General features: G+C 43.2%; 1 protein-coding gene across 6 annotated transcripts in view; it reads left to right on the top strand.

The window, feature by feature from the left end:
* Window positions 1-12,499, top strand: part of C2CD3 (C2 domain containing 3 centriole elongation regulator) — a 151,800-nt gene that overhangs the window by 118,911 nt on the left and 20,390 nt on the right. For 3 of the 6 annotated variants that reach the window (XM_059410512.1, XM_059410493.1, XM_059410483.1), the window contains exons 29-31: window positions 3,334-3,495; window positions 6,773-6,990; window positions 10,098-11,004. In XM_059410512.1, coding sequence (XP_059266495.1) covers window positions 3,334-3,495; window positions 6,773-6,990; window positions 10,098-11,004 — 1,287 coding nt within the window. The other 3 variants (XM_059410520.1, XM_059410502.1, XM_059410528.1) reach the window with 2 other exon arrangements.

The raw sequence follows: 12,499 nt of genomic DNA, 5'->3' as shown, positions 1-12,499 counted from the left end.
GGGGAGGGTATGTGATTTGGTGAATGCTGTGAAGTGTGTAAACCTGGTGATTCACAGACCTGTACCCCTGGGGATAAAAATATATGTTTATCAAAAATAAAAAATTAAAAAAAAAAAAACTCCCAATAAACAAAAGCCAAGGACCAGACAGCTTTCAGGTGAATTCTACCAAACATTTAAAGGAGTAAGGGGCAACTGAGTGTCTCAGTCGGTTATGCATATGAGACTTGATTTTGGCTCAAGTCATGTTCTCACATTTGTGGGATAAAGTCCTATGTTGGGTGCTGCACTTAGCTTATAGTCTGCTTAGGACTTTCTCTCTCCCTCTCCATTTGCCCCTCTCCTTGCCCATGTTTTCCCCCTCCCTAAAGTAGCAGAAAGAAATTAAGAAAAACAAAAAGACAATCACATTTACAATTGTACCAAAAATAGTAAAGTAGTTAGGAATAAATCTAACCAAAGAGTTCGAAGGACCTATACTCTGAAAACTATAAAATACTGATGGAAGAAATAGAAAGTGACACAAAGAAATGGGAAGACAAGGTCTCCTGGTTGGCTCAGTTGGTTAAGTGTCCAAAACTTAATCTTAGCTCAGGTCTTGAGCTCAGGGTTGTGAGTTCAAGCCTCACATTGGGCTCCACGCTGGGTGTGGAGCCTACTTTAAAAGGTGAAAAGAAAAATGGAAAGACAATGCATGCTCATAGATTGGAAAAACAAATACTGTTAAAATGTTTATGCTACCCATGGCAATCTACACATTTAAAGCAATCCCTATCAAAACATCAATAGCATTTTTCACAGAACTAGAACAAACAATCCTAAAATTTGTTTGGAACCAGAAGAGACCCAAATAGCCAAAACAGTCTTGAAAAAGAAAAGCAAAGCTAGAGGCATCACAAATCTGAACCCTCAGTTTGTATTACAAAGCTCTAGTGGTCAATACAGTGTGGACTGGCACAAAAATAGACACACAGGTTAGTGGAATAGAATAGAAAATGCAGATATAAGCTCACATTTATATGGTCAATTTTCAATAAAGGAGGCAAGAATATGCAATGGGAAAAAAGCAGTCTTTTCAACAAATGATGTTGGGAAAACTGGACAGTAACATGCAAAAGAGTGAAACTGGACCACTTTCTAACACCATACACAAAAATAAGCTTAAAATGAATTAAGGACCTAATTATGAGACCTGAAACCATAAAAATCCTTGAAGAGAACATAAGCAGTAATTTCTCTGACATTAGCTATAGCAATATCTTCGTATAAGTGTCCACCTAAGCAACGGAAACAAAAGCAAAAATTGTTGGGACCACATCAAAATAAAAAGTTTCTGCGCAGCAAAGGAAACAACCACAAAATTAAAAGACAGCCTACTGAATGGGAGAAGACATTTGCAAATGATGTATCCAATAAGGGGCTACTATCTAGAATACATAAAGAACTTATACAACTCAACACCCAAAAAACAAATACTCTGATTAAAAAATGGGCAGAAGACAGAAACAGACATTTTTCCACAGAAGACCTACAAATGGCCAACAGTGACATGAAAAGATGCTTAGCATCACTCAACATCAGGGAAATGCAAATCAAAACCATAATGAGGTATTACCTCTCACCTTCAGAATGGCTAAATCAACAGTACTAGAAACATATTGGTGGGCGCCTGGGTGGCTCAGGGGGTTAAGCCTCTGCCTTCAGCTCAGGTCATGATCCCAGGGTCCTGGGATCGAGCCCCACATCAGGCTCTCTGCTCAGCAGGGAGCCTGCTTCCCCCTCTCTCTGCCTGCTGCTCTGCCTACTTATGATCTCTGTCTGTCAAATAAATAAATAAAATCTTTAAAAAAAAAAAAAAGAAAGAAAGAAACATATTGGCAAGGTTGTAGGAAAAAAGAACCCTTGTGCACTGTTGGTGGGAATGCAAACTGGTGCAGCCACTGGTGAAAACAATATGGAGTCTCCTCAAAAGTTAAAAATAGGGGGACACCTGGGTGGCTCAGTCGGTTAAGCGGCTGCCTTCAGCTCAGGTCATGATCCCAGAGTCCTGGGATCAAGTCCCACATCAGACTCCTCGCTCAGTGGGAAGCCTGCTTCTCTCTCTGCCTCTGCCTGCCACTCAGCCTGCTTGTGCTCTCTCTCTCTCTGACAAATAAATAAATAAAATCTTTTAAGAAAAAAAAAAAAAATAGGGGCACCTGGGTGGCTCAGTTCATTGAGTCTGCCTTCAGCTCAGGTCATTGTCTCAGGGTCCTGGGATTGAGCCCCATATCAGGCTCAGCTTCTTCGTCTCCCTCTGCCTATTGCTCCCCCACTTGTTTGTCCTCTCTCTCTCTTTGTCAAGTAAATAGATAAAATCTTTTTTTTAAAAAGTTAAAAATAGAACTGCCCTATGATTGAGGAATCACACTACTGGATATTTACCCAAAGAATACAAAAACACGAATTCAAAGGGCAAAAGCCTCATGTTTATTTTTTATAATAGCATTATTTGCAATAGACAGACTATGGAAGCAACCCAAGTGTCCATTCACAGATGAATGGATAAAGATGGGGGGTGTGCACGCATGCACACACATACACAATGGAATACTATTCAAACATTAAAAAGAATGAAATCTTGCCAGTTGGAACAACATGGATGGATCCAGAGTGTATAATGCCGAGCAAAATAAGTTAGAGATGGGGTGCGTGAGGGGCTCAGTGGATTAAGCCTCTGTGTTCAGCTCAGGTCATGATCTCAGGGTTCTGGGATCGAGCCCCACATCAGTCAGGCTCTCTGCTCAGCAAGGAGCCTGCTTCCTCCTCTCTCTCTGCCTGCCTCTCTGCCTCCTTGTGATCTCTCTTTCTCAAATAAATAAAATCTTTTTAAAAAAAAATAAGTCAGAGATGAATAGCATATTTCACTCCTGTGTGGACTGTAAGAAACAAAGCAAACAAAAGGGGAAAAGAGACAAACCAAGAAGCTGACTCTTAATTGTAAAGAACGTATTGTTACCAGAGGGGAGATGGGTAGGGGGATGGGTGAAACCCTGAAGGGGACTAAGAATAGACTTATCCTGATGAGCACTGAATAATGTACAGAATTGTTAAATCACTCTATTCTACACCTGAAACTAATACAACACTGTATGTTAACTACACTAGAATTAAAGAAGAGAGAGAAAAATAAAGGGGTAAGACTGAAGGCAAGATTATTTGGAAGATAGTTGTAATCCAAGCCAGAATCATGGGAATGGGAATGGATTTGCAGTGCCATTTTATTTGTTACTTGTTGATTGTCACATTAGGAGTTTTCTTATTTCTTACTCTGGCCCCATTTATTCCTGACAGAAGCAGTACCACAAGAAGTCAGGCATCACGCCATGAAGAGCATGTGCAGAATATCCGCCGATTTCATGAATCCCTGCAGCAGGGAGAGGTGGTTTTGCCACGTGATGACAAACTGACCACATTGCCTTTGTCCTCCCATACTTCCATTCTGACTTCTCTCAGGTAAGGCCCGGTGCTGAGGAAAGACACAGGAAACCATAGTGAAGCACAAGGTAACTGGCAGTGGCAGCTGGCAGGACTGCTTTTCTGTCCGCTGCCACGGCCCTGAGAGCTTAGGAGGGACTTTTGTCTAGGTTAATGCTGAATTGGACCCTGGAACCTCTCAGGATTCCGCATAGATCAACCTTTCTCAAGCGTGGGGCCTTCTGTTCCTTCACGGGCTCTATTACTGGTCCACCTAGTAACACAGGAACTTGAGGTTATTCACCAGACGTAATAACCACTCTATATAGTTTCGTATCTACTTTAAAGTTACAGAGCCTCTTTCTGCCCACTGTCTTCTCACAACCACTGAATTCTTCCAGACCAGAATCTGTCCTGTTAATGTTTCCCTATCCCTTTCTTAATTTAGTCAGCATCTGAGCCAGAGAAGAAAGGGCCATTATAGATCATCTGAGTCAGCCCCTGGGTTATATAGTAAGAAGTGTGGTGCTGTGAGGTCTTGGCTTCAGAGTCCAGTAGTCTTGGCTTCCGATCCTGGCTCTGCCATTCCCAGAGGGGGAGATAGCCTGTTACCGGATAATTATAATGATGTGAGGTAAGAGCTGCAGGTTTTCTGGCCAAGGGTAGATGGAGGAATAAGTAACATTCTAAGTTGGTAATGGAAGATTTAAAGAAGTCACACTTGAACTGGTCTTTGAAGGAGCAGGTCAATGAATTTGAAAGACATTCTATGCAGAAAACATGCTAAGACCCAGAGGGATGAAACAGCAAGTCAAGTTTGGAGGAATACCAGCAGTACAGTTAGGATACAGCTGAGCATAGGATGTAAAAAGCAACAGGCCTAGTCAGTTGAGCGTCCAACTCTTGGTTTCAACTCAGGTCATGACCTCTTGGGTTGTGGGATCAAGCCCCACTTTGGGCTCCATGCATTGTTGGGAGACTGCTAGAGATTCTTTCCCACTGCCCCTCACCCCACTCACATACGCTATCTCTCTCGCTCTCTCTCTCTCAAATCAATCAGTCTTTAAAAAAAAAAAAAGATGTAAAAAGCAGGACAAGTTCTGTGGGGCCATCTTGAAGGGCCTTAAATGTTAGCTAGGAGTTTGGACTTCAAGAATGAATGATTCTCAAGTGGAAAGTGATGGGGAGGGGAGGAAGAGAATGTGTAAAGTTGAGGGGGAAATATTTGACATTTTGTATTCGGAAAACTAACTAACCTATTATTTGGTTTCCTAAAGCAAACTCAGAAAAGAAGTGGCAAAATGTTTTTGATTAGTGGAACATGTGTTAAAAGAATTGAACACTCACACTATAGACTATGGGAAACTGTTCAGATTTTTATATCGCAAGAAAGTGGTATGCTCAGATTCTCATTTTAGATTCTCAGCCAGAGACTGTAGGCTATTTAAGTAAAACCATTAAGAGTGTGGCTACATTTTATTGGGTCATTCACTGAGAAAAGAGAGAATGAAACTCTCCTGCACCCTAGAGCAGTTTCTCTCCGTGTCACCACCTTGCTTTGCTGCAAGGGCTTGTCTTGTGCATTGTAGGATATTTAGCAGCAGCCTTGGCCTCTCTCCACAAGATACCAATAGCACCCCTCCCCTGGCTGTAACAACCAAAAATGTCTCCACACGTTGCCAAAAGACTTCTTGGGGCCAAATTGCCAGGCTATAAACCATTGCCCTAGAGGAGTGGTTCTCAAAATTGGGTGCTTTTCAGAATCACATTAAGAGTTTGTTAAAACAGCGATTGCTGGACCCACCTATGCAGTTCCTGATTCAGTAGGTCCAGGATAGTGCCTGAGAATTAGCATTTCTAATAAGCTCTCAGATGATAGTGATGCTGCTAGACCTAGAACCACATTTTGAAAACTGCTAGTAGATGAATTCCCTACCCAGTGGAGATGAAACAAGATACCAATTTCACGTGACTTCCTTGGGTTCACAGAGCCCTAAAACTGCTTCATTTGAGTCGCAGCAATACTATGAGGCCTGCAGAGCAAATATTAATAAACCTTTTTACAGATGAGAAAATTGCAGCTTAGTGTTAATAGTTTCTATACCCAGAATCTCTGACAAGGCCAGCTGGGTTTGCACATTTTCTCAAGTTCCGCCAGGTTCACAGTTGTTTGCATGTTCCTGCTACAGGTAGCATGTGGTGTACACCCAGATGTAGACACTTAAGTGTCTACACCTAAGTAAGTCCACCATATTTTGAGAGTTGTGGTCTCTAGTGACAGATTAAGGATCAGCATTGTGCTCCCTCATTTAATTTGAATTTGACTGTAGGACATGCAAACTGTAGTTCCTAACAAAGGATAGAGAGACCTTCAGTTTACCTCACAGGTACTTAGCTTCTGTGTTTTGCCAGTGCACCAGGCACAGTGAGTGAACCAGAGAAAGAGAGAAGTTTGAAATACTGTCTTCTATCACCAAGTGCTCACGGCCTAGTTTGGGAAACTGATACGTAATGAGAAAACTAAAGGGAAATCTAAGACAAAAGGTTGATGGAGATGCCAAGAGTGAAGGAGTTCAGAGGAGAGGTGGCCCAAGGATTTGGGTTGATGGACTTTTGGAAAGGAGAAATATGAGCACTTTAAAAGTTAAATAGCATAGGGACACAGCAAGGGGAATAGATTGAACTCAGGTTCCAGGATTCAGAGGTATGAGGCCGAAATGAACCCAGCTGGGACAGAACCCATCTATCATCATGGAGAAAGCCCTACGCTGAGTACAGCAGATGTAAAGGGAGCAGCACACAGCTCATAGTACATCAGGGGAAATAGATATGATTGGAGAGTACAGAATTGTGGAGCACAAAAGGGGACCTCTTAACCCAATTTAGAGGTTCAGGGAAGACTTGCTAGGAGAGGTCACTTACTTGAAGGATTGGGTATGGTTATTGAGTAGCAAAGGCCAGTGTTAGTCCAGAGTAAGGCCTTCCTCTGTCGGAGTAAGAGGATGTGAAGACTAGGCATGAATGGTAGTCAAGAATGGTTCCTTCCCTACAGGAGGTGGGGGTTTTACTGGACATCAGAAGAGGAATCTCATTAGCCAGACAGAAGGAAGGAAAGTTGTCCTGAGCAGCAGGATCATAGTCTGGTAAAGGATGAGTTGATGAATTGGAGAGGGAGGGCAGGGTCAGTCCTAGTGTTAATAGACCAAGTGAAGTACTAGAAGTACTAAGCTCCTGGGAAGCAGTGGACTGTCATGGAAATGCAAAGATGCTTGTAATCCCAGTGAATGACCCTTTGGTCTTCTCCCTTTTTTTACAGGAGGAATCTGAATGAGCTAGATCAGATCCAGCAGTACTTCAGTCAGAAGCTCTCCAAGCCTTTACTGCCCCTCAGTCCTCAGAGTTATAGCATCTTGCAATGTCAGGAGAGCCACAGGGATCATCGTGGACCTGGAGACAGCAGCCTAGACCCAGAGAGCCAGAGCATCCTGGAGAAATCCAATAACCTGGTGTTGCAAGTCAGCTCCTTAATCACGGGTATGGCTCAGGGCCCCTCTTGTTGAGCAGTTATACTCCCTGGGTGCCTAGTCAAAAAGCATTTGAATGTCTGCCCTCAGACAAATCCCCATGACAAACCGAGACCAACAGCTTTCCCTATCTGACTTACTTACTGTCTTCCTTCTGGAAGGAGAGATGTAGAAGCATGGCACAGAAATATGTGAAGTGGAAAGAGCATCACACTGAGAGGCAGGAGACTCGAGTCAGGTCTTTGGTGGCTTGCTGGCACAGGCTTACTATTTGACACTGTTTACCCTGACCCCTTTCCTTTCTTGAGGTTTCCCCAGCCAAAAAAAAAAAAAAAGACTAGCATGGATTAGGTGAGTTCTTCAGTAGCAGTTCTTAAGCTTGTGCAACCCTGTTTTCAGGGAAAAACCAACTACAGATTTTTTTTTTTTTAATTTTTTATTTTTTATAAACATATATTTTTATCCCCAGGGGTACAGGTCTGTGAATCACCAGGTTTACACACTTCACAGCACTCACCAAATCACATACCCTCCCCAATGTCCATAATCCCACCCCCTTCTCCCAAACCCCCTCCCCCCGGCAACCCTCAGTTTGTTAGATACAAATGTAGTGATCCAAAGGGACACATGCACCCGAATGTTTATAGCAGCAATGTCCACAATAGCCAACTACAGATTTATTTAAAATTGTAATTCTCAGAAAGCAGAAGTCTGCATATTTAGCAGGTACCTCGTATGACTAGATGTTGGTGGTCCGTAGTCGACCCATCGAAAAACCCCGTAAAGCGGTGCTCCTCACCTTGGCTGCATATTGGGGTTCTTGAGGGAACTTTTCAAATTCAGGTGCCCAGGCTGCACCATAGGTTAGTTGCAATAGATCTCTGAAGATGGGACCCAGGCATCAGTGTTCATAACTCCCACGTAATTCCACTGTGCAGCCCAGAGCCTGTTGCAGAACAAGTATTTCTCAAACTTGCCTGAACATATAAAAAATCACTGGGTCTTACTCCTTTCTCTTGAGTCAGAATGCAGGGTTAAGACCTGGGAACTTATATATCAGTTTAGGGAGTTGTGAGAAAACAATTAGATCAGTATCTTTAGCCATCACTTGGGTGTCATTTTTGTTTAAGGAAGAGATGCTTATTGTACACAGGGATGAATAAGTTCAGTTTTCTTTGTTTAAAGGGGAGAGCAGCCACCATGATTGATAATAGATACAAACCTCTTTCCTGTCCTCTTGCCCAGAGAGCTGACCTGTTGGTAGCCAGGGCCCCAGAGGTACATGCTGTATTTGGTTTCTACTTGCTTGGAAATATTCAGTCGTCTATTTACTGAGCAGCAACTATGCCAGGCACTATGTGTTACAAGTTCTAGGAGGATAAAATGGTGGACAAGACAGGAATTGTCTTTGCTTTCATCAGGAGTACATTCTATAGTCAACTGAAGAAACTGCCTCCTAGAAAGAAAGCATAAAAGCAAAACAGAGGGAGGTTTGTTTGGAGTAAAGGTGAAAGCAGATTGGGAACCCCTTAAATGGGTATATTAGGAGAGTGAATGAGAGAGATGATTGGATCAAAGAAAACAGTTTAAATGAATAAACTCCTCCAGCCTCCATCATGTCTCAGTACACTTTTGAAGACGTCATTAGACAAGTAGATACAAGTGAAGCTTGAGAGTGAGTTAACTGAGTAGAGATCTCATTTATGGCACATCTATGTGCCAGGTCCTTTGCTGGACTCTAAAAATGCAACATGAATCAGACACATGGTCTCTGCCTTTGAGAAGCTCACAATCTGATGAGGGAAATATACACAATAGCATCTTAAGTGCTTCTTTATAGAACAACACTGTCTAGCCATCCCACAGGTGATACACCTAGGAAGGCTTCCTGGAGGAAGTGCCTTGGAGGATGGGCTGGTTTGTAAAAAGCAGAAAAACTGCTCCAAGACAGAAAGGATAGTTTAGGCAAGGGGATCAGGATTAACTAACCTGCTTCCTGGTTCCTCTTCCTGTTTGTAGGTAGGGATGTTCCGTTTTCATACATCTATACCCCTTTGAGACATGACAATTGTTAATGTATTAAATTCAGCCAACACCTCAGGTAGGCTGAAGATTTCCATTTGGTGCTGTGAGGGAGTTATGACCCCATACTCAAGGAGTCAAATTTGCCTTTTCTTCTTAGATAACCATGCAAACAAACCATTTACTAAGCCTATTGATTTATTCCCTCCCATTTAATTGCAAAACCATTTGAAATGACTGGTAGCTTCTATTTATTGCTTATACATGTGCCATACCACTTATGCCCATTTATTGCATGTATTCTTTACCATAACTCTGTGCAAAGGGTGATGTTAATCACATTTTTCGAAAAATTTTTATTTATTTTTATTCAGTTAGCCAGCATATATAGTATATCTTTAGTTTTTGGTGTTATGTTCAACAATTCATTAGTTGCGTATAACACCCAGCGCTCATCACCACACATGCCCTCCTAAATACCCAACACCTGGCTACCCCATCCCCCACTCCCCTGTTAATCACATTTTAAAGATAAACAGGGTCAGAAAGGATAGTTTGCTCATGACCAAAAAGTTGCTAAGTGACAGTCGAGATTTAAATCCAAGACTGACTGGCCCCCAAAGCCTCTGCTCTTTCCACACACCATGCTGCCTCTGTTTTCTCTGTAAACCTCCCCTGCCTTACCATTTGGGTAACAGATGACTTGGTTTTATTTTCCAAGTAAAATATATAGTTCTAATAACTGTCATCAAATCTCATTTTGATTTTTAATATAGGTAATTACTGAAGTAAATGGAAGCATGAACATGCCCGCCAGGACTCCTAGCTCCCAAGAATTCCTGAGCAGATAGTCTCTGAAAGCCTTTCCACAGATGTAACCACAACTATAAACAGATTAGATTTTGGTCCTCTGATGTTAGAATAAAGTGCTAGAAATTGTATACTGCCTTGAATATAGTTTCACTGACTCGGGTGGATTAATGTAAGATTTGTTCAAAGTCTGATTGCAAGAATACATCTGAAGCTAGAGCCTAGCATGGGAAAATTGAGTGGTCTGTGGCCCTACCTTGTAGTAAGATATCTGTTGCTGTTCAGATCTGCAGACTATCACCAAGAATACTCAAGCATCTTTGAGTTCTCACCGAGCCAGGAGTAGAAGCGGAGAGGTTCCCACCCTACCAGATGGTCAGGAGACAGTGGTCATGGAGGAGCGAAGCACAACTCCAGAACTGCCATTGGCAAGAGCTCCGGATGGGGGCAGAAGCCCCTTAACTCGCCCTACTCTTGAAGAGACTTCAAGTGGAAGAGGAATTCTCCATGAGTCCCTGGGGCACACAGTACCCATTACAAGGATGCAGAGCAGTGAAGAAACTGAGGCAGGCCAAGCCTACAGTGATGAGGAATATGAAGAAGACATCATTGAGCCCAGGACCCTCAATGATATCACCACCGTGACAGACAAAACTAGCCCTTGGTCCAGTTTCATGTCAGACACAAGTGAGGTTAATGAGGTGCATAGGGAAGGCCCTTCTTGTTCTTCTTCAAAGCATTTCCCCAGAGATGAGCTCAAGGGCAAAAGTAGCCCTCTGTCCAGTCCAGGAAGGGTGGTTCAGCCCCACCTGCTTGGGCAGGGTTCTTCTAGCCAAAGTCTTACTGCTTGTGAGGGTGAGTCTTCTCACTCTAGGGATGGAGAGTCTGCTTCAGCAGTCCCTCATCTCGTCTCACAAGTGACTGTCTCAGAAGCCCAGCAGAGCAATACTTCTGTTGGACTGAGCTCGCCAAGAGCAAATCAGGACCAGGAGGGCAGGCTAGAGGCGCAGACTGAGAATGAAGCTGCCTCCAGTGAACTAAGTGACTCTGCTGATAGCTTCAAGAAATTCCCTCTCCACCTAGCCTCCCGGAGCAGGAAGGAAAGCCATCGGGGGCTACCTATCAACTGCTCTGAGATCAGGCAGAACCAGGCAACGTCTGGAACAGAGGTGTCCACAAGGCAGAGCCTCCTGTATCCTTTGGTATTTCCCTCAAGTAGCCCCTTAAGTCATTTGTAGGCATTTTGGACACTGGCACTTGGATAGCCTAGCGTGTGTGTGAGCAGGAGCGGTGGCCTTCCTCATGTAATGCACTGGGAGGTACAGGAAGCCTCTTCCTTCAGAATACTCACCAAGGCTTTAAGGTGCTTTGGTGCTATATTAATATCCACCCTTGAAGCATGATGCTTTGAATTGGGTGTAAGTGTTGGTAGCACATTCATTAGCCTAGCCCAGCCTGATTTACTGGATCAGTCTATTGGGTATTTTGCATTTGAAGGTAGTGTTCTGGATGTAAGGAATGAGACCATTAATCTCAGGTGAAATCAAAGTGGAGGGTGAGAGGGGAAAGGAGAGTACCAGCACTGATTAAGTATTTACTATGTGCCAGGCACTTTACATAACTTTTTCATTCACTCTTCATAAGTCTAGAAGGTCAGTATCATCATTTCTATTTTGCATGTAGGGAAACTGAGGCTCAAATTTATAGTAACTTGCCTAATTAATTTTTTTTTATAAGAAATGCAAGTGATATGGAAAAGGAGAGAGGAAGAGGGCACGGTTGAAATGTACTTGCCCAACTCTCCCTCCCCCTCCAGAATGGCAGTGTTGAGTGGGGGAAGGGATATCTAACGTTCCCCATTCCTGCTTTGAAACACAGATGAGCATGTTATGGGAAAAAGAAATCACTTAGGACCATTGGCAGCCCTCACGTTTGTTGCCTAACCCACCTATCAAATCAGTGCCGCCAGCATCCCATAGTAAGCAGGGGTTACTGTGCAGGTGCTGGTGAAGGAGGCTGTTTTACTGAAGAGATCTTTCTCTCCCAGAAGCCAGGGGGCCTGTTTTTTACCCTTCTAGACCCTGTGAAGTCAGACCTATAATTTAACCTTTCTGAGCCTCAGTTTCTTTCCCTACACAATGGAGACATCAGACTGTACACTCCCCAGGTAGGTCAGGGACCTTGTCTTTTTCTGTATTCCCTGTACCAGACACAGCACAGAGGAGGGATCAGTAAATATAGACTGAATTGAACTGAATTTCACAGGATTCTTGAGAAAATCAAGTCAGATTGATTCTTGAGGAAATTAAATGAGTACCCACTACATAAATGTGATTCATGTTGCAGAGCAGAGAGAAACTAAAGGGTAGGCAGGCAATGGGGACTCAGAAAAGACTGAAACCATGAAATGGCTGGAGTCTGACACTGAAAGGAGACTACCTCCAATGGAGTTCCTTCCTGGCTTCTGAGGCTGCTGCCTTTACAGCCAGCTTACTTGTGCTCAGAACGCATATGGTCTGTGCTGGAGCAGTCACTTGTGCCCAGGTACTAAGGATACTGCTCTAATTTGGACCTTCCCAAGTAGTAATTCATCAAAAATGGGTGTTGCCAGGCTGTGTGCTGCTACTGAAAACAGATTTGAAATAGACCTTACTCCAGAAGTTCCCCTTATGAGGTAGGGACAGGCA

This window comes from Mustela nigripes, chromosome 1, assembly GCF_022355385.1.
Source record: "Mustela nigripes isolate SB6536 chromosome 1, MUSNIG.SB6536, whole genome shotgun sequence".
In the NCBI taxonomy this organism is placed as follows: Eukaryota; Metazoa; Chordata; class Mammalia; order Carnivora; family Mustelidae; genus Mustela; species Mustela nigripes.
This window is presented reverse-complemented; position numbering and strand designations above follow the sequence as displayed.